The sequence below is a fragment of the Pseudophryne corroboree genome, chromosome 5 (assembly GCF_028390025.1).
Source record: "Pseudophryne corroboree isolate aPseCor3 chromosome 5, aPseCor3.hap2, whole genome shotgun sequence".
In the NCBI taxonomy this organism is placed as follows: Eukaryota; Metazoa; Chordata; class Amphibia; order Anura; family Myobatrachidae; genus Pseudophryne; species Pseudophryne corroboree.
Genome location: NC_086448.1, coordinates 674,658,510 through 674,684,383, shown reverse-complemented (window position 1 = coordinate 674,684,383; position 25,874 = coordinate 674,658,510). Strand labels below are relative to the sequence as shown.

The window sequence follows — 25,874 nt, the reverse complement described above, 5'->3', positions numbered from 1 at the left end:
AGCATTCTCTACGGACTACGAGCAAAGGATTTACCGGTGGGTACCAAAATCCTATTTTTCTCTAACGTCCTAGAGGATGCTGGGACTCCGTAAGGACCATGGGGAATAGATGGACTCCGCAGGAGACATGGGCACTTTAAGAAAGACTTTAGACTCTGGGTGTGCACTGGCTCCTCCCTCTATGCCCCTCCTCCAGACCTCAGTTTTTAGACTGTGCCCAGAAGAGATGGGTGCTCTGCAGGGAGCTCTCCTGAGTTTCCTGCTAAGAAAGCATATTTGTTAGGTTTTTATTTATTTTCAGGGAGCACTGCTGGCAACAGACTCCCTGCATCGAGGGACTGAGGAGAGAGGAGCAGACCTACTTAAATGATAGGCTCTGCTTCTCGGCTACTGGACACCATTAGCTCCAGAGGGAGTGGAACACAGGTTCGTCCTGGGCGTTCATCACAGAGCCGGAAGAAAAGAAGAAAGAAGACTCTGAGGCGGCAGAAGCCTTTCGGGTGCTTCACTGAGGTAACGCACAGCACTGCAGCTGTGCGCCATTGCTCCCATACACCTCACACACTCCGGTCACTGTAAGGGCGCAGGGGGGGCGCCCTGGGCAGCAATGAATACCTCTCCTATGGCAAAATGACCTATATACATGTACAGGTGGGAACTGTACATGTATATAAAAGAGCCCCCGCCATGTTTTACAAAGTTTGAGCGGGACAGAAGCCCGCCGCCGAGGGGGCGGGGCTTCTCCCTCAGCACTCACCAGCGCCATTTTCTCTCCACAGCACCGCTGAGAGGAAGCTCCCCGGACTCTCCCCTGCTTGACACACGGTGAAAGAGGGTTTTAAAGTAGAGGGGGGGCACATAATTGGCGATTATACATTACAGCAGCGCTACTGGGTAAACATTCTGTGTTTTTCTCCGGGGTCATATAGCGCTGGGGTGTGTGCTGGCATACTCTCTCTCTGTCTCTCCAAATGGTATAAAGGGGAACCTGTCTTCAGAAAAGAGTTTCCCTGTGTGTGTGGAGTGTGTCGGTACGCGTGTGTCGACATGTTTGACGATGAAGGCTCGCCTAAGGAGGAGGGGGAGTGCATGAATGTCAGGTCGCCGTCGGCAACGCCGACACCGGACTGGATGGATATGTGGAATGTCTTGAGTGCTAATGTAAATTTATTGCATAAGAGATTAGACAAGACTGAGGCTAGGGATCAGTCAGGTAGTCAGACCATGCCTGTCCCAGTGGCATCGGGACCTTCTGAGTCTCAGAAACACACATTATCCCAGATCACTGACACAGATACCGACACGGATTCAGATTCCAGTGTCGACTATGAGGATGCAAAATTACAGCCAAAAGTGGCTAAAGGTATTCGTTACATGATCATTACTATTAAAGAGGTTTTGCATATTCCTGAGGAACCCCCTGTCCCTGACACGAGGGTACACATGTATAAAGAGAAAAAGCCTGAGATCACCTTTCCGTCCTCATTTGAGCTAAGCGAATTGTGCGAAAAGGCTTGGGAATCTCCAGACAGGAGACTACAAGTTCCCAAAAGGATTCTTCTGGCGTATCCCTTCGCACAAAAGGACAGGATACGATGGGAATCTTCGCCTAAAGTAGACAAGGCGTTGACACGCTTATCCAAGAAGGTGGCACTGCCTTCCCAGGATACTGCTACCCTCAAGGATCCTGCGGATCGTAAGCAGGAAGTTACCATGAAGTACATTTACACACATTCTGGTACTATTGTTAGGCAGGCTATGGCATCGGCCTGGGTTTGTAGTGCTGTCGCAGCATGGACAGATACCTTGTCTACGGAGATTGAGACCCTAGATAAGGATACCATTCTAATGACCCTAGAGCATATCAAGGATGCTGCGTTATATATGAGGGATGCTCAAAGAGACATTTGTTTACTAAGCTCCAGAATAAATGCTATGTCTATTTCTGCTAGGCGACTCTTGTGGACCCGACAGTGGACGGGGGATGCCGACTCAAAGCGGCATATGGAGTCGTTGCCTTACAAGGGGGAGGAGTTGTTTGGAGAAGGCCTCTCGGACCTTGTCTCTACTGCTACGGCTGGTAAATCGAATTTTTTACCTTATGTTCCCCCACAACATACTAAGAAGGCACCTCATTACCAAATGCAGTCCTTTCGTTCAAATAAAAGCAAAAAGGTACGGGGATCGTCCTTTCTTGCCAGAGGTAAAGGCAAGGGAAAAAAGCTGCACACAGCTATCTCCCAGGAGCAGAAGTCCTCCCCTACGTCTGCAAAATCCACCGCATGACGCTGGGGCTTCCCTGGGGGGGTCAGCTCAAGTGGGGGCACGTCTTCGATTTTTCAGCCACGTCTGGGTTCACTCACAGGTGGATCCCTGGGCAATAGAGATCGTTTCTCAGGGATACAGGCTGGAATTCGAAGAGATGCCTCCTCGCCGGTTTTCCAAATCGGCTCTGCCAGCTTCTCCGTCAGAAAGGGAGTTAGTGTTAACTGCAATTCAAAAATTGTATCTGCAACAGGTGATAGTCAAGGTTCCTCTTCTCCAGCAAGGAAAGGGGTATTACTCAACCCTGTTTGTGGTTCCGAAACCGGACGGTTCGGTCAGACCCATTTTGAATCTGAAATCCCTGAACCTGTACTTGAAAAAGTTCAAGTTCAAGATGGAAGCGCTCAGAGCGGTCATCGCCAGCCTGGAGGGGGGGGATTGGATGGTTTCTCTGGACATAAAGGATGCTTACCTTCATGTTCCGATTTTTCTTCCTCACCAGGCGTTCCTGAGATTTGCGGTACAGGACTGTCATTACCAATTTCAGACATTGCCGTTTGGGCTTTCCACAGCCCCGAGAATTTTCACCAAGGTAATGGCGGAAATGATGGTGCTCCTGCGCAAGCAGGGTGTCACAATTATCCCATACTTGGACGATCTCCTCATAAAGGCAAGATCTCGAGAGAAGTTACTGGACAGCGTGTCACTGTCTGTGAGGACGTTGCAACAGCACGGCTGGATTCTCAATATTCCGAAGTCCCAGCTGGTTCCTACAACGCGACTGACGTTTTTGGGCCTGATTCTGGACACAGAACAGAAAAAGGTTTTTCTTCCGATGGAAAAGGCTCAGGAGCTCATAGCTCTGGTCGGGAACCTATTAAAGCCAAAAAAGGTTTCAGTGCTTCACTGCACACGTGTCCTGGGGAAGATGGTGGCATCGTACGAGGCCATCCCCTTCGGCAGGTTCCATGCGAGGACTTTTCAATGGGACCTACTGGACAAATGGTCCGGGTCTCATTTACAAATACATCAAAGGATCACCCTGTCTCCCAGAGCCAGGACATCTCTCCTGTGGTGGCTGCACAGTGCTCACCTCCTGGAAGGCCGCAGGTTCGGCATTCAGGACTGGATCCTGGTGACGACGGACGCAAGCCTCCGAGGTTGGGGAGCAGTCACACTGGGAAGAAATTTCCAAGGTCTCTGGTCAACTCTAGAGACTTGTCTCCACATCAACGTCCTGGAGTTGAGGGCCATATACAACGGCCTACGTCAAGCGGAGGCATTACTTCGGGACAAACTGGTTCTGATTCAATCGGACAATGTCACAGCAGTGGCTCATGTAAACCGCCAAGGCGGCACAAGGAGCAGAGTGGCCATGGCAGAAGCAACCAGGATTCTTCGCTGGGTGGAGAATCATGTAAGCGCACTGTCGGCAGTGTTCATCCCGGGGGTGGACAACTGGGAAGCGGACTTCCTCAGCAGACACGACCTGCATCCGGGAGAGTGGGGACTTCATCACGAAGTCTTCGCACAGATCGCGGGTCGGTGGGGACTGCCTCAGATAGACATGATGGCGTCCCGTCTCAACAAAAAGCTAAAGCGATATTGCGCCAGGTCAAGAGACCCTCAGGCGGTAGCTGTAGACGCTCTGGTGACACCATGGGTGTTCAGATCGGTCTATGTGTTCCCTCCTTTGCCTCTCATACCCAAGGTGTTGAGAATAATAAGGCAAAGAAGAGTGAGAACAATCCTCATTGTTCCAGATTGGCCACGAAGGACTTGGTATCCGGATCTGCAAGAGTTGCTCACAGAAGATCCGTGGCTTCTTCCTCTAAGGCAGGACCTACTGCAACAGGGGCCCTGTCTGTTCCCAGACTTACCGCGGCTGCGTTTGACGGCATGGCGGGTGGACGCCGGATCCTAGCGGAAAAAGGTATTCCGGAGGAGGTCATTCCTACCCTGATTAAGGCTAGGAAGGACGTGACATCGAAACTTTATCACCGCATATGGCGAAAATGTTTCTTGGTGTGAGGCCAGGACTGCTCCTACGGAGGAGTTCCATTTGGGCCGTTTACTTCACTTCCTTCAAACAGGAGTGAATTTGGGCCTAAAATTAGGATCCATAAAGGTTAAAATTTTGGCCTTGTCCATTTTCTTTCAAAAAGAATTGGCTTCTCTTCCTGAAGTACAGACATTTGTGAAGGGAGTGCTGCATATTCAGCCTCCTTTTATACCTCCGGTGGCGCCTTGGGATCTTAACGTGGTATTAAGTTTCCTCAAGTCACCTTGGTTTGAACCACTCAAAACAGTGGAGTTGAAATATCTCACATGTTGTTGGCCTTAGCTTCTGCAAGGCATGTTTCGGAATTAGCCTGTGGCTACGCGAGATTTGGAGGATTCCGAGTCACTTGATGTGGTCAGGGCTTTGAAGATTTATGTGGCCAGAACAGCTAGGGTCAGGAAGACAGAGGCGCTGTTTATCCAGTATGGAGCCAATAAGGTTGGCGCACCTGCTTCAAAGCAGACTATTGCTCGCTGGATCTGTAACACGATTCAGCAAGCACATTCTTCGGCAGGATTGCCATTGCCAAAATCGGTTAAGGCCCATTCCATTAGGAAGGTGGGCTCTTCTTGGGCGGCTGCCTGAGGGGTCTCGGCATTACAGTTGTGCCGAGCAGCTACTTGATCGGGATCAAACACCTTTGCAAGGTTCTATAAGTTTGATACCCTAGCTGAGGAGGACCTCCTGTTTGCTCAATCGGTGCTGCAGAGTCATCTGCACTCTCCCGCCCGTTTGGGAGCTTTGGTATAATCCCCATGGTCCTTACGGAGTCCCAGCATCCTCTAGGACGTTAGAGAAAATAAGATTTTACACTTACCGGTAAATCTATTTCTCGTAGTCCGTAGAGGATGCTGGGCGCCCGTCCCAAGTGCGGACTTCTTCTGCAAGACTTGTATATAGTTATTGCTTACATAAGGGTTATATTATAGTTCATCGGTTTGGACCGAGACTATGTTGTTTGTTCATACTGTTAACTGGGTAGTTTATCACAAGTTATACGGTGTGATTGGTGTGGCTGGTATGAATCTTGCCCTTGGATTAACAAAAATCCTTTCCTCGTACTGTCCATCTCCTCGGGGGCACAGTTTCTCTAACTGAGGTATGGAGGAGGGGCATAGAGGAAGGAGCCAGGGCACACCCATAGTCTAAAGTCTTTCTTAAAGTGCCCATGTCTCCTGCGGAGCCCGTCTATTCCCCATGGTCCTTACGGAGTCCCAGCATCCTCTACGGACTACGAGAAATAGATTTACCGGTAAGTGTAAAATCTTATTTCTGTTCACCCACCCCAGAGGCTCAAACGTAGATCTGCAGTAAGTAGGGTTTCAGCCCTTATTGTGGCTGTCATGCTTCCCTACTCTCCCGGAAGTTGCGGGAGACTCCTGATTTTTTGCGAAGTCCCCCGCACCCCTGGAAGAGTAAGCAGATCTCCCGCATCCCATCTGCTTCCCAATGAGCAAGAAGGATATGGAGATAAAATGAGGAAATTGCTATTTAACTACGCCCCCTCCACATAGACCCACAAATCGTGGCATTTTGCCATGTTGGAGATGGGGCCCAATCAGGGCTACCAAGAGAAATCCTGGGCCTACGTACACTAACTTCCTTGGCCCCCCTGCCTCCCCTGGAAGTGGTGTGACCACAGCATGCTGGGGTCATGGCCACACCTCTTTAAGGGCGTGTCTAGCACATGAGAAGCACCCACTCACAGGAGCACGGCATGCCTCCAAGCCAGGACATCATCGAGCCTGTCTGGGTCAAAGTACTTTTCAGGGGGCATGGCCTAATCACAGGAGGTGTGGAAATGGGCCCTCACTTGGCCCCTCCATGAGACCTTGGCCCAGGTCATTTGTACCTTCTACCCCCCCCCCCCCCCTCTCTCGGCACCACTGGGCCTAATGCCCTGGAGAGCCCGTCCCCTCCCCTAAATCTATCATCCATAGCACAGGGCGCTTTTTTCGGAATCAATGGATTGCCGCGGATTTACTGCACAAGGAAAATGTCTTTCAATTGAACAGCTCCGAGAGTGAATGTCTGAGGCTACAAGCCCTATTCCTTGAGCAGTTAGTATCGAGCCTAATTGAATCCGGCCCTAAGTTTGTTTTAATGTGCTCCTGTGTCCTGCAGCAGTCCTGCTTATCTCCACCATGACTGGTGTCTGCATAGCGGCCTTACAAAAACCAAGTTCTCTTATGGGCTACCATCATTATTGAAGTGCTCCACCATTCCACTGGCTACTACTAATATTGAAATATTACTAATACAAATACACTTCAGTAAGGTGATCATGGTTGTTGTTTTTTTTTTGTTTTTTTTGGGAGGGGGGGGGAGTTATTGAGTACAAATACATACAGTACATACTAAATTATTTAACAATAACATTGAATTACAAACCACATGACTTTAAGTGCCATTCTTTTCTTTACGGGGCTTATTTCACAAATCCTGTCTAGTCTGAAGCCACAGCAAATAAGACGGAGGCTACTGTGCAGGTGCACCTGTATAATAACAGCAACATCTGTCAACCGTGACGGCTCACTGTTTTGAAGAAAAGCCTGGATGCTAGTGGAGACAACTACAAGATTTTACATAGCTACAGTACTCCTTATGCACAAAATAGTAAATGGTAAAATAAGCATTTGCTTGGAGATGCCCTTTAAAATATACTGAAGAGGAATCTTTAAAGTGTGCAATAATTTAATTTTGTAATCCTAATCGGGACTCACAGTGGTGGCCCCAAAGGTGGGGCTGCAGCACAGTCTAAAATTCAAATAGGGGAACCATGCCAACTGCCACCCCAACACTGCCTATCAGAACTCACTGGAAGTTGGCGTGGCTCCCCTATTTGAATTTTGGACTGTGTTGCAGCCCCATGGCAACTACTGCCGGGAGGAATGCTAAGATACAATGGAACAAACGTATTAAGCCTTAAAAAGTGTTGAAGTGGGGACGGATAAAGACTAGAGTGATGAATGACCAGCCAACCAGCTTCTATCTGTCATTTTTTCAAACACAGCTTGTTACATTTTAGTTAGGAAGCTGATTGGCTGGTCATTTACCACTTTTTATCCGTCTCCACTTCATCACTTTTCAAGGCTTAATTAATTTGGGGCAAATGGCTGGATTCAATTCTTATCGCTGGTCCCTGCACCCGCGTGTGCCCACCAGCAGCTATTCAAATGTTTCTGCTGATGGGCGTGAGAACTTTAATTTCAGCTCGCTAGCCCCGTTGGTGGCGAACTGAAATGCACGAAAAGTGACCCGTTTGGGCGCCCAAATGGGACTTTTTCGCATCGCGTCCCTTCATTTAGTCAGGTTTTATCGCTTTACGCAGCTAAACCCAACTGTTATGGGCGTGATAAGGGGGTATCAGTTGAATATCGCCCCGCAATCTCCCATCACTTTAGACAGGAGATCGGACACGAGAACACAACTGAATTCACCCCCAAAGAGTCCCCGGAGAGTATATCCAAATATTGGTAATATTTTTAAATAAACCACACTTCATGACATAATGGTTAACAAAAAGCAATAATAGGGTTAAACCCATAATAAATGTCCCTCCAGATTAAGCAGTCTAGTGTAGTCAAGACTAATTAAAGCCAATGTGCAATGTATTGCTTGCAGTACATGTCTGCTTGCTCATACAGTACATATATGCATTTGTATTATTTATGTACTGTATATAACTGAACTTTATAATATACTGTATTAGAAATGAATATGGAAATGTGAATATATGTGTATATGAGTGCAGCCTTGTACGTATAGAAAGCACTTAGCTCATGGACACATCTTGTACAGCAGTCTAAACCTTGTATGACCTTTGTATGTTTCTTTCATTATAGACCTATAAAGCTTTCCTTCCTGCTATGATGGCTTCCAATCACGGGCATCTTGTGAGCATTGCGAGTTCTGCTGGGCTTATTGGAGTAAATGGACTTGCAGGTGAGGGATTTACTATAAGGCAATTCAGACTGTTCAATAATCAGATATCTTTTTTTATTTAAAACCAAATAATTTTAGAAGAATCCTTCAAGTCATTAGCAAACAATATATAGATGAGTCAATATGCCTATGATAAGTTCTGTATCACACGATTGAGCTTTGGCAGGACACCAATGCTTCTAGCGAGAACCAAGGCCGACACTTGTTTCAGGAACGTTTTATTTATTCACTTGATTGTTGACTTATGTAATGATGAAGAGAAAGCACTAACCTGTTCCGTGCAGTTCTAATAATTGAACAAAAAGGGATGTAATCTGCGCACTGGGGTGGTTTTACTGTATGGGATGTGCTGCTAGTCAAAAGGGTGTCCTTGCCCTTTGGTTCAATATGGATATCTGGTTTTCACCTGACTGCGCTCATCCCCTACAGTTTGAGTACTCGTGAAATAATGCAAATGGATACTTATATAAAGGTGTGTTTTACTTTCACATGTATCAATTATGACACTCAATATAATGAAACAGTGCAGATAATATTGTGGAACATGAAAAAGGTGGTAATCACAATGTGTGCTCCATGGGGAGCACCTTTTTAACTCAGTCCTTTAATCACTCAAATTGGTGATTAAATCCTTTAGGTTCTTGGCGTGTGTGTTCTGACACAAAGGCCAATGGGCTGGAAAAAATATGTCACAACTGAGGGCCTGAGCTGACGGAAGGCAGCCTCAGTTGTAGGGGCTGACATGTACCGGAACCTGGGAGGTTGTATCAGACCCCTGGACATGTAAGTAACATGAAGAGAAACCGCTCGAAGGCGTGACCACGACAACTTGAGTAAAAGTCAATGATATTTATTTATGACAAACTCCATGCATCACAGTAGCAGTAAAAGGTAACCTAAAAATCAGCAGAGAAATAATAATACAGTTCCTGGGTACTACAGGGTGGCAGGGGCCACAGAGCTCTGGTGGTATGAGTCAGTTCTTATTATCTGCAAGTTGGAAAGTCCTTACCAGGCTCAACTGTAGCAATGAGGAAAGCCCAGGGTCGTACCAGCTGGTGTTCCAGGGAAAGCTGGACTGCTGTAGATAAAATGCTGCTGTGGGTACTGGTTAGAACCAGACAGGTGTTGGCACGGAGTGGATACTGGCTGGAACCAGTTAAATAATAAATAAAGCTTGAGAGCGATGCAATGTAAATGAAATGTAGAATTTGAGAGCGGAGAAATAATAATACCGGTGGAGAGTGGTAAACTGCAGAAAGGACACCGGCCCTTTAAGAGAAGCTGTACACTGCTGGAAGCTGAGCTGGAAGCAGGTGATGTTGTAGCTGGAAACAGGTGAGTCCAGTATGGATCGGAGAGTCAGGCTACACCGCAGATGGAATGCTGGTGCGGGTCTCTATAGCAGAAGTCTGGAGACAGGAGCTGGAACCTGAAAGACATTCACAGAAGAGAGACAAACTGAAACTAGGTTTGACAACCAAAGCACTGACGCCTTCCTTGCTCAGGCACAACCTATTTATGCCTGCAGCAAGGAAGGCGTTGGCTAGGCAATTATGCAAATTAATAATACTGACAACGGATTGGTAGGAATGATCAGCTGACAGAATCCGAGATGGCTGCGCCCATGCAGACACTTGGAGGGAAGTTTGGATTGTAATCCATGTGGTCTGGAAAACAGTAATGGCGGCGCCGGCCACCGGAGACAGGAGACGCCAGGCTGACAGATGCACATCCGACCACGCGGACACAGCGGAGGCCGCGGCTGACGTAATCGCCACTCTGAATGCAGAAGCTCAGGGACGGCGGCGGAGGCCGCGGGAGACGCCATGCCAGATGTATAAGGCGTTACTGTGACTGCGTCCAGAGAGACAGGAGAGGATGCGGGAATGTGCACATCAGGATAACAGATGGGATCCGGTCCTGGAGCGCTGAGCCAGCCTTAGGAGGCATCTGATAGGTAAGAAATGGCGTCCAGATACCCGGATCGTGACAAAATATATATATGTAATGATTAAATCTGGCTGTGTTGCTTTAAAAGTCAAATATAGATTTTCCAGTGGAAATGTCTCTAGTCCTGACCGGACTGTGTGGGCTTTAAAAATCTGTCTTTAGTAATTAGATTCATATAGTTGCAGAGGACGGCGTCCCGTACCTCCTCTGCGTGTGGAAGTCAGGTATTCGTGCACTATCGTTGCGGCCGTACTTGTAAGATGTACAGGTGCGGGGGGCAGCGGGAACCTCCTGGCGGCTCCGGACAGACTCGTCCCTCAGCTCTAATAATAGAATTAAACGTTTCAATTTGAAATCATTCCGGAACGATGACGGGCCTTGTTTTTATTAATAGTTTTTTCTGCTGCGGGGTACACTGGGCTCCACAGGGAATGACATTGGGGGTGTAGAGTAGGATCTTGATCTGAGGCACCAACAGGCTCAAAGCTTTGACTGTTCCCAGAATGCCTAGCGCCGCCTCCTCTATAACCCCGCCTCCGTGCACAGGAGCTTAGTTTTGTAGTTGGTGCCATGCAGTATGCAGGCACTTAACAGGGGTGCTGCTCTAGCAGCCCTGAAAGAAGCTTTTAAAGTATTATGAAGACTTCAAGGGCTGCAGCAGAGACACTGACTGTGTTAGATGTGAGTCAGACATCTCCTGCTGCAGCTCCATCACCTCCCCCAGCGGCGCTGTACACTCCCGCGCCCTGGTTGCCGGGTACCTACAGCGGATGCTCCAGTTTTCTTCATTGTTAGTCATACACACGACCGATGCTCTCCCGGATCGCGTGGCCGCACTACAGGGAGGAGGTAAGGGGGACCCGCTGTTAATCGCGATTCCGCGTGGGAGGTGGGCGCTGGCGTGGACACTGTGGTAGTACAGGGACCCCACTAGACCACCAGGGCATGGGCACAGGTCGGTTTTCTCTTATAAAACCGTTTTACTAAGCCCCCAGTACCCGGTGGTGAAGTCCAGCAGGGGGATAAGGCTTTGACCTGTAGCCCCTCCCCCAGCCCCAGGGTGCCATTTAGAGTAAATGTTCCCACCCCGGAGCTGCATCTCTCTCTCTCTCTCACTCCCTGTCAGCTTTTAGACGCCATTATAGCAAGCAGAGCTGATCCTGGGACTGTTTGGGCAAATCCTCCTCTGTAAAGCCGCCTGCCTGTCAGCGCTGTGCATTTTACAGGACACTTAAGAATTCTACGTGTCTGCTGACAGTGTTAGTCAAGAAAAGTGCATTTAGTCAGGGTTATTTAGTACAAGTACCCTGTGATATACATCCAGTCTTTACTGTGCATTGTTATATCTATTCAGTGTATAGCTATACATAGTACTACTCTATTGCTAGTCCAGTGCAGCTTTATTGCATGTCATAATTTCTGCATTGTACAAACTGTGTGTGTGCATATAGCTGCTGTGTGAACTCCATTTCGTGTCTCTCACTCAGATTGCTATCCCTATATTCTATAACCTGAGGGGGCTAAGTGTGTCAGGTTTATCATAATATAGGCAGTTCACAGGATATACTCAGTGTGTTTGTGCTGATACACTGCACAAGGAGTTCTTGTCAGGTGTTGCGCTGCTGATATTGTACTGTGTTGCCTTGCATTGAGCTTTTGATTATGTCAGCTACAAAGGGCAACGGAGCTGGGGCTGATCCCACACTGCATGGTATTGACGCTGCAGATACATTTGAGGATAACATAGCAGCTGAGGGTTCAGGTTCTGGGGGTTCCTTGCCCCCCAGTGGGACTGTAGCAACGGGGGTGCAAAATGACCCATTTTGGGCTACCTTCTCCACGCTATTGAATACGCTGGTAACTAGACTATAGCCCCCTATGGGACCTCCTGTGTCGGTACAACCGCTTATGGTCCCCGCGGTTAATCCGCCATGGGCAGATCGACTGTCCAATCAATACAACAAATTGGAGTTATACACAAGCGCTACAACATGAATAGGTCAAAGCTTCAGTGGACTATCTTAGTTTTCAGGTAAGTGTCTCCTTGTCCAAGTTCGCACCTGTGGACTAACCTCCTCTCATTGGGGGGCAAACATCAAAAGGTTTCTTTAACACCACCACAGATTTTTTCAATTTCCAGGGATTGTTCTCTCCCTCAGTGTGGTTGCTCACCTTACTACAGGTCCCTATATGCCTTGAAAGGTATCTTTTCCTCTGAACTTCTTATGTCATTCACAACATTGGGGATCACTCTCTTCCTCCAAAAGGACGCTCACCTTTAACATGGGCCCTATATTCCTTGAAAGGTTTCTTTCCCAGTATCCTTCCACCGGCCTCTTCCGTGGAGTTGTATTGACTTTTCCTCACGATTAGTAATTCACCTCAGTAAAGAAGTCCATTCCAAAGAACATTTAAAAAATTTATTCCACAAAAATCTCCATAATTGGATAGCAGCATACAACATTAAAACAATGAATAAAAGACTGAATAAAAAAATACCCAAATAGGCGGACTGGGTTTTTCCTCTAAGCACTCCCCTTGGAAACCGTTTGGAGAAATTCCTCCACAAAAATCTAGATAATACTCTCCGGCCTAAGGTTCCAAAAAATGGGTTGTAAAGTGCAAGAAAACCTTACCGCTGTAGGGCTAAAAACACTGGTGCCAACGCGTTTCGGATCAAAATCCTTCCTCAGGGCATATCACAGGACTAACCCAGTCGGCCTTTTAAACCCCACTGAGCCTTTCCCCTCCCCTCTCTAACCAATCAGAGAAAAAGAGTAATTTTGCACTTAAAAATGTATACTGATGGTAACCACTTTCCATTCATCTTATTTAGATCTTAATGGTTTCTAACATAATATAGAAGATTCCCCAATTCGCCTATTTGGGTATTTTTTTATTCAGTCTTTTATTCATTGTTTTACTGTTGTATGCTGCTATCCAATTATGGAGATTTTTGTGGAATACATTTTTTAAATGTTCTTTGGAATGGACTTCTTTACTGAGGTGAATTACTAATCGTGAGGAAAAGTCAATACAACTCCACGGAAGAGGCCGGTGGAAGGATACTGGGAAAGAAACCTTTCAAGGAATATAGGGCCCATGTTAAAGGTGAGCGTCCTTTTGGAGGGAGAGAGTGATCCCCAATGTTGTGAATGACATAAGAAGTTCAGAGGAAAAGATACCTTTCAAGGCATATAGGGACCTGTAGTAAGGTGAGCAACCACACTGAGGGAGAGAACAATCCCTGGAAATTGAAAAAATCTGTGGTGGTGTTAAAGAAACCTTTTGATGTTTGCCCCCCAATGAGAGGAGGTTAGTCCACAGGTGCGAACTTGGACAAGGAGACACTTACCTGAAAACTAAGATAGTCCACTGAAGCTTTGACCTATTCATGTTGTAGCGCTTGTGTATAACTCCAATTTGTTGTATTGTATATGTGTTTTGAAGAGTGGTGATCTTTGGGAGTTTAATACAAAGCAGCTATAGGGCGCAAGTTACACCTCTCTTGTATTGTATTAGACTGTCCAATCAGTTACAGCAATTGAACCAATCATTGACAACTCAAAAGTCTAACCCTCGCCCGCCTAAGACCAAGGGGTCCTCTAAGCGGGCAATCACTTCCTCATAATCCGTCCACATCCCAGACTCCTCGTCTGATGAGGATAGCGCTTATATGGACCCCACAGATTCTGATCCTGATGCTTCTGATGGGGAAGTTGTTTCGCAGGTGGATGTTCCTGATTTGTTAGAGGCTATCATGCTCATTCTTCAGGTTGATGATGAACAGGAGCCTGACACTGCCCCTAAGAAACCGGACAGGTTTAAATGTCAGAAGGTGGTTAATAAGTTTTACCTCACTCTGACGATTTAGTTGACATATGTCCGGAGTCCTGGGAAAATCCAGGAAAGCAGTTCACGCCTCACAAGAAGATGCTGGCTCGCTACCCCCTCGCTGCGGAGCTTAGTAAAAATTGGGAAACACCCCCGCCAGTGGATTCGCAAGTGGCGCAGCTGGTAGTATCCTCTGCTCTACCTGTAACTACTGTCACGTCCTTGAAAGAGCCGACGGACAAGCGTGTGGAGGGTTGTTTGAATGCAATCTACACCCTAAACGGTGCGGTGCATAGGCCCACTATTGCAGCAACATGGGCTGCAGAAGCTGTGGAAGCGTGGGCTCAGGAGCTGGAGGCGGAGTTGCCTTCCAATGCTTCTGATCATGCTAGACAATGCCTGTCGTATATTGTTACAGCATCTTATTACATTAAAGAGGCGGCTTATGATGCCGGTATTCTGGCGGCTAAGGTTTCTACTACGTCCATTTTGGCTCGCCAAATTCTCTGGTTATGGTCCTGATCTGTGGACATGGACTCTAAGAAAACCCTGGAGGTACTCCCCTTCAAAGGAGGCATTCTTTTTGGAGAAAACCTTGACAAGATAGTGGCTGACTTAGCGTCTGCTAAAACAGCATGTTTTCCTAGTACTGCTTCTTTGGTGCCGAAGGCTGAGTACTTCCTTTCGCTCCTTTTGTCCTTCAGGGAAAGCAAAAGGTCAGGCGTACTCAAAACTGGTTCGCACTTCCAAACCCAATAAACCCAAACGGGCCTGGGCTGCCTGTCAGCCTGCTTCCAAAACTGACGAGCCTGCCGCATGACGGGGCGGGCCTCCCTCTGGGGTATCCCAGGGTAGGGAGCCGACTTCTAGGATTTACCCAGGAATGGTTGAAGACCACTTCCGATGCCTGGGTACGGGAAGTCATCACTCGAGGTTACGCCGTATCCTTCAAGAATCGTCCCCCCTCATCGATTTTGCCTGACAGACGTCCCTTCGGATCAGGTGAAGGCAAAGACTCTTCATTCGGTGGTACAGTCCCTCCTGGACACAGGAGTGGTAGTACAGGTGCCTCTGGCTCAGAGAGGCAAGGGGTTCTATTCACCGCTGTTCCTAGTCCCGAAACCAAATGGGTCTTCCCGGCCCATTCAAGTCCTTGAACAAGTTTGTGAAGGACTTCAAGTTTCATATGGAAACTCTTCGCTCTATTGTTCTGGCCTTGAAGTCTGGGGACTATATGGTCTCACTGGACATACAGGATGCTTACCTGCATATTCCCATTGCAGTGTTGCATCAGCAGTACCTGAGGTTTGCAGTTGGCAACCTCCCATTACCAGTTTTGGCGTTACCTTTTGGTTTGACCACGGCTCCGCGATTCTTCACCAAAGTTATGGCGGTAATGACGGCTGTACTCTGCCGTCAAGGGGTCAGGATCCTACCGTACTTGGACGACTTGTTGATCCTGGCAAATTCCCCAGAGATTCTCCTACGTCATCTAGATCTGACTATCCGGTTTCTGCAAGCCCACGGGTGGCTCATAAACTGGAAGAAATCCTCCCTGGTCTCTGCTCAGAGCATGGTGCACCTGGGAGCGTTGTTGGACACTCACAACCAACGGTTGTTCTTCTCTCAGGAGAAAGTCCTAAAGCTTCAGGACAGGATTCGATGCTTCCTATCTCGTCCGCAAGTGTTGATACATTCGGCAATGCAAGTGCTAGGTCTCATGGTGTCGGCTTTCAACATGGTGGAGTACAATTCCAATTCCTGCCCTCTCCAGAGGCTGATTCTTGCCAAGTGGGATGGCCTGCCTCACCTGATCAGGTCTCATATGATCTCATTATCTCCGGAGGTCCGCCTGTCACTAAGCTGGTGGCTTCAGGACCAACGATTGAGCAAGGGTCGTCCCTTCTGGATCTCCAACTGGGTCCTTCTCTCGACGGATGCCAGTCTGAGGGGTTGGGGCGCGGTGTTGGAGCAACACTCCCTTCAGAGTCGGTGGACCAAGGAGGAGTCTCTCCTCCCGATAAACATTCTGGAATTGCGGGCGGTGTTCAACTCCTTGAACTTGGCCCAGCGTTTGATACAGAACAGACCTGTTCAAGTACAGTCGGATAACGCCACCACGGTGGCGTACATAAATCAAGGCGGCACTCAAAGCCGCATGGCAATGAGGGAAGTATCACGGATTCTTCAGTGGGCAGAACGCCATCTGCCAGCCATATCGGCAGTGTTAATTCCGGGGGTCCTAAACTGGGAAGCGGACTTTCTCAGTCGTCAGGACGTACACGCCGGAGAGTGGAGCCTCCATCCGACATGTTTCAACTCCTCGTGGACAAGTGGGGTATTCCAGATGTGGACCGGATGGCGTCTCGACACAATCACAAGGTTCCAGTCTTCAGAGCAAGGACAACGGATCATCAAGCAGCATTCGTGGACCCACTGGCAATTCCATGGAACTTTCGGCTGCCATACGCGTTCCCTCCGGTGTCACTCCTGCCCAGAGTTATAAGGAAGTTCAAGCAAGAAGGAGCAATCCTACTTCTGATCGCTCCAGCGTGGCCCAGACGGCATTGGTTCTCAGACCTTCATGACACTTACAAGTTTAGTACTGCCAAACTTTTGGTCTTTCTACAACAAGTCCTGTGTCACAACTGAGGGCTGAGGCTGACCAGAGGAAGCCTCAGTTGTAGGGGCTGAAGTGTAGGAGAACTTGGCAGGCTGTATTGGGTTCTTAGACATGCAGACTACTTCTGGAACAAATGCCCAAAGGCGTGACCAAGACAACTTTATAAAAAGTTAAAGAGTTTTATTGATGCTCAGCAGTGTTAGGTAATGATACAACGTAAACTGTAGATACTGGTGCAATGCCAAACAGGTTGAATACTTGTAAATGGTTGAGTAATGATTTGACACCAGTGTAATGGAAAGTCTATTGCAGAAACACTGGTGAAGCTGGAGGTGGACAACAGAACAACAATGATGACTTGAGATTGGTGTTAGGAAACCGATGGTGTATTGAGTTTTGATGAAAGGCACCGATGGTGACTTGAGATCGATGAGAGACACCGATGGTGACTTGAAACTGATGAGAGGCACTGATGGTGACTTGAAATTGGTGATGAGACACCAATGGTGACTTGAGATCGGTGATAGGGCACCGATGGTGACTTGAGATCGATGTTAGGACACCGATGCTGACTGGCAATATGAAACACCGCTGGAAGCTAGAAGCTGGTACTGGATCACTGCCAATTGCTGGATACAATGCTGGTACACTTGCAAAGTCAGGCTGCACCGCCAGATGGTAGCTGGTGCGGGTCTCTAATGGAGCTGAACTCAGGAGCTGGAACAATAGCTGAATAACCACAACAGAGGAGACAGGTAACACAGGGTTTGACAACCAAAGCACTGACCTCTTTCCAGCCCAGGAACAGGATATTTATACCTGGGAAGCAGGGATTGGATGACTTAATTAAGCATAGTCCAGAGCGCAGCGGATAGGATGTAGTAACCACATATGACTGGAAAAACATGGCTGCGCCCATGTTAGCCTTTGGAGGAAAGTGTGTTTGGTAATTCCATGTGGGGACAACAGTAATGGTGGCGGAGGCCGCGGAGAGCAGGAGACGCCAGACTGAACATCACACACATGACAATGACGACAGAAGCCGCAGGGAGCTGAAAGCACCATTCTGGACTGTTAAACATATGAAATAATGGTAATGGCCGCGGAAGGCTGAAGACGCCATTCTGAGCATTACACATAGGAAGCAGTGGTAATAGCGGCAGAGGCCGTGGAGGACAGGAGGCGCCATGCTTAGTGTTAAACTTGTGAAGCTGTTGTAATAGCGCAGCGGGATCACAGTGAGATGATATGAAGTGGAGAGATCAGCACACTACACGCTGGCAATGTGGATAGGATCCCACCCTGGAACGCTGGGCCAGCCTCAGGAGACACTTGAACGGTAAGTAATGATGACCAGTTACCCGGATTGTGACAGCCTGGACTTGGGCCTTCGTCTGGCCTCCATCAGGGTTCATATTTCTGCCTTTGTCGGTTTGGTTTCAGAGAAAAATTGCGACCTTACCTGATGTGCATACATTCACTCAGGGTGTGTTGCGGATTCAACCTCCTTATGTCCCACCAGTGGCTCCTTGGGACTTGTCGGTGGTTTTGGAGGCGTTGCAAGGCTCTCCTTTCGAGCCTCTTGAATCTGCAGACCTTAAGTGGCTTTCTCTTAAGGTGTTGTTTCAGCTGGCTGTTGCCTCTGCTAGACGGGTGTTGGATTTGGGTGCCTTGTCTTGTAGGTCACCATATCTGATTTTTCACCGTGATTTGGCGGTTCTTAGAACACACCCTGGATATTTACCAAAGGTGGTGTCGTCTTTTCACCTTAATCAGGAGATCGTGGTTCCGGCCTTTGCCTCTCCTGATTTGTCTGCCAAAGAACGGTCTTTGGATGTGGTACGGGCTCTCCGTATCTACGTGAAGAGAACTGCCTCCATCAGGAAGTCGGATTCTCTCTTTGTTCTGTTTGGTTTTCACAAACGTGGCTGGCCTGCTCACAAGCAGACCCTGGCCAGATGGATTAGAATGGTGATTGCACATGCTTATGTACAGGCTGGCCTTCCAGCTCCTGCTACCATAAAGGCCCATTCTACTCGGTCGGTTGGACCTTCTTGGGCGGCCCGCCGTGGTGCGACCCTTGAACATTGTGCAAGGCGGCTACATGGTCCTCAGTGAACACGTTCGTAAGGTTCTACGCCTACCAGGATGCTTCCTTTGTAAGCCGGGTTCTTGTGCCCGTTACAGTGCGTCCCCTCCCATAAGGAACTGCTTTAGGACATCCCCAATGTCATTCCCTGTGGAGCCCAGTGTACTCCGCAGCAGAAAACGAGATTTATGGTAAGAACTTACCGTTGTTAAATCTCTTTCTGCGAGGTACACTGGGGTTCCACAGGGCTCCTACCCTGACGCACTTAGCTTCTTTGGGTTGGTATGGCATTAGCCGCTGACACCGTCTCCTGTCGTGAGTGTGTGGTGTTTGTGGCTACTAACAGTTGTCGTCTCTTTTACCTGTTACTGCATTGGGCTGGTTAACAAAAACTAAGCTCCTGTGCACGGAGGCGGGGTTATAGAGGAGGCGGCGCTAGGCATTCTGGGAACAGTCAAAGCTTTAAGCCTGTTGGTGCCTCGGATCAAGATCCTACTCTACACCCCAAATGTCATTCCCTGTGGAGCCCAGTGTAACTCGCAGAAAGAGATTTAACAATGGTAATTTCTTACCATAAATCTCGTTATCTGACCATAATTGAGTTCACAATGATATTTAGGGGAGTCACAAAACGGCCTTTGTTCCATAAGTGTGCTGCATGTTATATTTGTGATCATTCGATCTGGAATTCCTTAATATAATTTCTCATACGTCCTAGAGGATGCTGGGGACTCCGTAAGGACCATGGGGTATAGACGGGATCCGCAGGAGACATGGGCACACTATAAGACTTTGAATGGGTGTGAACCGGCTCCTCCCTCTATGCCCCTCCTCCAGACCTCAGTTAGATTCTGTGCCCAGGAGTGACTGGACACACACTAGGGGAGCTCTACTGAGTTTCTCTAAAAGACTTTATTGTTAGGTTTTTTATTTTCAGAAAGACCTGCTGGCTACAGGCTCTCTGCTTCGTGGGACTGAGGGGAGCAAAGTCAGACCTACTTCTGTGAGTTAAAGGCTCTGCTTCTTAGGCTACTGGACACCATTAGCTCCAGAGGGTTCGATCACTTGGTTCGCCTAGCTGCTCGTTCCCGTAGCCGCGCCGTCACCCCCCTCACAGAAGCCAGAAGAAAGAAGCCGGGTGAGTATTAGAACAACAGAAGACTTCAGTGACAGCAGAAGACTTCAGTAACGGAGCTACAGCGCAGCGGTCGCGCTGCGCTCCATGCTCCCACACACCAACGGCACTCACCGGGTGCAAGGCGTGCCTGGGCAGCAAGTTACTGAGGGTCAAAACCGCTGGCAAGAGAATGCATATTCGGTGCCCGGGCACCGTGTACAATACCCCCGCCAGTATAAAGCAGCGGTTGCGCTGCGCGCCATTGCTCCCACATACCAACGGCTTTGCAAGGGTGCAGGGCGCGGGGGGGCACCCTGGGCAGCAATATATACCTCTTTGAGTGTGGCAAAACATGTATACAGTGCGTAGGCACTGTATACGGACCCCAGCCAGCATAAAAAGGTATATTAATAGCGGGGCTGAAGCATGCCAAGAAGGGGCGGGGCTTAGTCCTCACAACAAGATTCCGCGCCATTTTCTCCATGTCCCCGCCAAAGCAATGTATACAGTGCAAACGAGGGGGGACACAGTGTTTTAGTACTATATAGAGGGAAATATAGCACTATTTTAGATAATGGGCATGTAATCATTATTGTTGTGCATATTTCTCTATCGTCCTAGTGGATGCTGGGGTTCCTGAAAGGACCATGGGGAATAGCGGCTCCGCAGGAGACAGGGCACAAAAAGTAAAGCTTTAGGATCAGGTGGTGTGCACTGGCTCCTCCCCCTATGACCCTCCTCCAAGCCTCAGTTAGATTTTTGTGCCCGGCCGAGAAGGGTGCAATCTAGGTGGCTCTCCTAAAGAGCTGCTTAGAAAAGTTTAGCTTAGGTTTTTTATTTTACAGTGAGTCCTGCTGGCAACAGGATCACTGCAACGAGGGACTTAGGGGAGAAGAAGTGAACTCACCTGCGTGCAGGATGGATTGGCTTCTTGGCTACTGGACATTAGCTCCAGAGGGACGATCACAGGTACAGCCTGGATGGTCACCGGAGCCTCGCCGCCGGCCCCCTTGCAGATGCTGAAACGAGAAGAGGTCCAGAATCGGCGGCAGAAGACTCCTCAGTCTTCTTAAGGTAGCGCACAGCACTGCAGCTGTGCGCCATTTTCCTCTCAGCACACTTCACACGGCAGTCACTGAGGGTGCAGGGCGCTGGGAGGGGGGCGCCCTGGGAGGCAAATGAAAACCTTTTTTGGCTAAAAATACCTCACATATAGCCTCCGGGGGCTATATGGAGATATTTAACCCCTGCCAGAATCCGTTAAGAGCGGGAGACGAGGCCGCCGAAAAAGGGGCGGGGCCTATCTCCTCAGCACACAGCGCCATTTTCCCTCACAGAAAGGCTGGAGGGAAGGCTCCCAGGCTCTCCCCTGCACTGCACTACAGAAACAGGGTTAAAACAGAGAGGGGGGGCACTAATTTGGCGTTAGAAATATATAAAAAAGATGCTATAAGGGAAAACACTTATATAAGGTGGTCCCTATATAATTATAGCGTTTTTGGTGTGTGCTGGCAAACTCTCCCTCTGTCTCTCCAAAGGGCTAGTGGGTCCTGTCCTCTATCAGAGCATTCCCTGTGTGTGTGCTGTGTGTCGGTACGTGTGTGTCGACATGTATGAGGACGATGTTGGTGAGGAGGCGGAGCAATTGCCTGTAATGGTGATGTCACTCTCTAGGGAGTCGACACCGGAATGGATGGCTTATTAGGGAATTACGTGATAATGTCAACACGCGCCAAGGTCGGTTGACGACATGAGACGGCCGACAAACAATTAGTACCGGTCCAGACGTCTCAAAAACACCGTCAGGGGTTTTAAAACGCCCGTTTACTTTAGTCGGTCGACACAGACACAGACAGGGACACTGAATCCAGTGTCGACGGTGAATAAACAAACGTATTCCTTATTAGGGCCACACGTTAAGGGCAATGAAGGAGGTGTTACATATTTCTGATACTACAAGTACCACAAAAGAGGGTATTATGTGGGATGTGAAAAAACTACCGTAGTTTTTCCTGAATCGGATAAATTAAATGAAGTGTGTGATGATGCGTGGGTTCCCCCCGATAGAAAATATAGGCGGTATACCCTTTCCCGCCAGAAAACTCCCCTTAGGGTGGATAAGGCGCTCACACGCTTATCAGAACAAGTGGCGGTACCGTCTATAGATAGGGCCGTCCTCAAGGAGCCAGCTGACAGGAGGCTGGAAAAATATCATAAAAAGTATATACACACATACTGGTGTTATACTGCGACCAGCGATCGCCTCAGCCTGGATGTGCAGAGCTGGGGTGGCTTGGTCGGATTCCCTGACTAAAAATATTGATACCCTTGACAGGGACAGTATTTTATTGACTATAGAGCATTTAAAGGATGTATTTCTATATATGCGAGATGCACAGAGGGATATTTGCACTCTGGCATCAAGAGTAAGTGCGATGTCCATATCTGCCAGAAGATGTTTATGGACACGACAGTGGTCAGGTGATGCAGATTCCAAACGGCACAAAGGTGTATTGCCGTATAAAGGAAGAGGAGTTATTTGGGGTCGGTCCATCGGACCTGGTGGCCACGGCAACTGCTGGAAAATCCACCGTTTTTACCCTAAGTCACATCTCTGCAGAAAAAGACACCGTCTTTTCAGCTTCAGTCCTTTCGTCCCTATAAGAGTCATATCTGCCCAGGGATAGAGGAAAGGGAAGAAGACTGCAGCAGGCAGCCCATTCCCAGGAACAGAAGCGTTCCACCGCTTCTGACAAGCTCTCAGCATGACGCTGAGACCGTACAGGACCCCTGGATCCTACAAGTAGTATCCCAGGGGTACAGTTTGGAATGTCGAGACGTTTCCCCTGCGCAGGCTCCTGAAGTCTGCTTTACCAAGGTCTCCCTCCGACAAGGAGGCAGTATGGGAAAAAATTCACGAGCTGTATTCCCAGCAGGTGATAATTAAATTACCCCTCCTACAACAAGAAAAGGGGTATTATTCCACACTATATTGTGGTACTGAAGCCAGAAGGCTAGGTGAGACCTATTCTAAATCTAAAAAAATTTGAACACTTACAAAGGTTCAAATCAAGATGGAGTCACTCAGAGCAGTGATAACGAACCGGGAAGAAGGGGACTATCTGGTGTCCCGAGACATCAGGGATGCTTACCTCCATGTCCCAAATTTGCCCTTATCACTAAGGGTACCTCAGGTTCGTGGTACAGAACTGTCACTATCAGTTTCAGACGCTGCCGTTTGGATTGTCTACGGCACCCCGGGTCTTTACCAAGGTAATGGCCGAAATGATGGTTCTTCTTCGAAGAAAAGGCGTCTTAATTATCCCTTACTTGGACGATCTCCTGATAAGGGCAAAGTCCAGGGAACAGTTGGAGGTCGGAGTAGCACTATCTCGGATACTGTTACAACAGCAGGGGTGGATTCTAAATATTCCAAAATCGCAGCTGATCCCGACAACAAGTCTCCTGTGCTTAGGGATGATTCTGGACACAGTCCAGAAAAAGGTGTTTCTCCCGGAAGAGAAAGCCAGGGAGTTATCCGAGCTAGTCAGGAACCTCCTAAAATCAGTGCATCATTGCACAAGGGCCATGGTAAAAAAAATGGTGACTTCCTTCGAAGCAATTCCAGTCGGCAGATTTCATGCAAGAACTTTTCAGTGGGATCTGCTGGACAAATGGTCCGGATCGCATCTTCAGATGCATCAGCGGATAACCCTATATCCAAGGACAAGGGTGTCTCTCCTGTGGTGGTTACAGAGTGCTCATCTTCTAGAGGGCCGCAGATTCGGCATTCAGTTTTGGATGTTGGTGACCACGGAGGCCAGCCCGAGAGGCTGGGGTGCAGTCACACAAGGAAAAAAAATTTCCAGGGAGTGTGATCAAGTCTGGAGATTTTTCTCCACATAATTATAGCTAAGGGTAAATTTATAATGCTCTAAGCTTAGCAAGACCTCTGCTTCAAGGTCAGCCGGTATTGATCCAGTGGGATAAAACATCACGGCAGTCGCCCACGTAAATAGACAGGGCGGCACAAGAAGCAGGAGGGCAGTGGCAAAAACTGCAAGGACTTTTCGCTGGGCGGAAGATCATGTGATAGCACGACCTCCACCCGGCAGAGTGGGAACTTCATGGGGAAGTTTTCCACATAATTGTAAACCGTTGGGAATTACCAAAGGTGGACATGATGGCGTCCCGTCTGAACAAAAAACGGGACAGGTATTGCGCCAGGTTAAGAGACCCTCAGGTAATAGCTGTGGACGTTCTGGTAACACCGTGGGTGTACCAGTCGGTGTATGTGTTCCATCCTCTGCTTTTCATACCTAAGGTACTGAGAATTATAAGACGTAGAGGAGTAAGAACTATACTCATGGCTCCGGATTGGCCAAGAAGGACTTGGTACCCGGAACTTCAAGAGATGCTCACAGAGGACTTATGGCCTCTGCCGCTAAGAAGGGACTTGTTTCAGCAAGTACCATGTCTGTTCCAAGACTTACCGCAGCTGCGTTTGACGGCATGGCGGTGGAACGCCGGATCCTAAGGGAAAAGGCATTCAGGAAGAGGTCATTCCTACCCTGGTCAAAGCCAGAAAGGAGGTGACCGCACAACATTATCACCACATGTGGCGAAAAGATGTTGCGTGGTGTGAGGCCAGGAAGGCCCCACAAAGAAATTTCAACTCGGTCGATTCCTGCATTTCTTGCAAACAGGAGTGTCTATGGGCCTCAAATTGGGGTCCATTAAGGTTCAAATTTCGGCCCTGTCGATTTTTCTTCCAGAAAGAATTGGCTTCAGTTCCTGAAGTCCAGAAGTTTGTCAAGGGAGTATTGCATATACAACCCCCTTTTGTGCCTCCAGTGGCACTGTGGGATCTCAACGTAGTTCTGGGATTCCTCAAAACACATTGGTTTAAAACCAGTCAAATCTGTGGATTTGAAGCATCTCACATGAAAAGTGAACATGCTCTTGGACCTGGCCTGGACCAGGCGAGTGTCAAATTGGTGGTTTTTTTTTTTTTTTTTTCTCAAAAAAGCCCATATCTGTTTGTCCATTCGGACAGGGCAGAGCTGCGGACTCGTCCCCAGTTCTCTCCCTAAGGTGGTGTCAGTGTTTCACCTGAACCAGTTTATTGTGGTGTCTTGCGCCTACTAGGGACTTGGAGGACTCCAAGTTGCTAGATGTGGTCAGGGCCCTGAAAATATAGGTTCCAGGACGGCTGGAGTCAGGAAAACTGACTTGCTGTTATCCTGTATGCACCCAACAAACTGGGTGCTCTTGCTTTTAAGCAGACTTTTGCTAGTTGGATGTGTAATACAATTCAGCTTGCACATTCTGTGGCAGGCCTGCCACAGCCAAAATATGTAAATGCCCATTTCACAAGGAAGGTGGGCTCATCTTGGGCGGCTGCCCGAGGGGTCTCGGCTTTACAACTTTGCCGAGCGGCTATTTAGTCAGGGGCAAACACGTTTGTAAAATCCTACAAATTTGATACCCTGGCTAAGGAGGACCTGGAGTTCTCTCATTCGGTGCTGCAGAGTCATCCGCACTCTCCCGCCCGTTTGGGAGCTTTGGTATAATCCCCATGGTCCTTTCAGGAACCCCAGCATCCACTAGGACGATAGAGAAAATAAGAATTTACTTACCGATAATTCTATTTCTCGGAGTCCGTAGTGGATGCTGGGCGCCCATCCCAAGTGCGGATTATCTGCATTACTTGTACATAGTTACAAAAATCGGGTTATTATTGTTGTGAGCCATCTTTTCAGAGGCTCCGCTGTTATCATACTGTTAACTGGGTTCAGATCACAGGTTGTACAGTGTGATTGGTGTGGCTGGTATGAGTCTTACCCGGGATTCATAAATCCTTCCTTATTGTGTACGCTCGTCCGGGCACAGTACCTAACTGAGGCTTGGAGGAGGGTCATAGGGGGAGGAGCCAGTGCACACCACCTGATCCTAAAGCTTTACTTTTTGTGCCCTGTCTCCTGCG

General features: G+C 48.4%; 1 protein-coding gene across 2 annotated transcripts in view; it reads left to right on the top strand.

Annotated features, from left to right (window-relative positions):
• Positions 1 to 25,874, top strand: part of LOC134928241 (epidermal retinol dehydrogenase 2-like) — a 150,735-nt gene that overhangs the window by 94,221 nt on the left and 30,640 nt on the right. For both annotated transcript variants that reach the window (XM_063923751.1, XM_063923752.1), the window contains exon 4: positions 8,173 to 8,272. In XM_063923751.1, the coding sequence (XP_063779821.1) occupies positions 8,173 to 8,272 (100 nt within the window). The remainder of the gene's footprint in view (positions 1 to 8,172; positions 8,273 to 25,874) is intronic.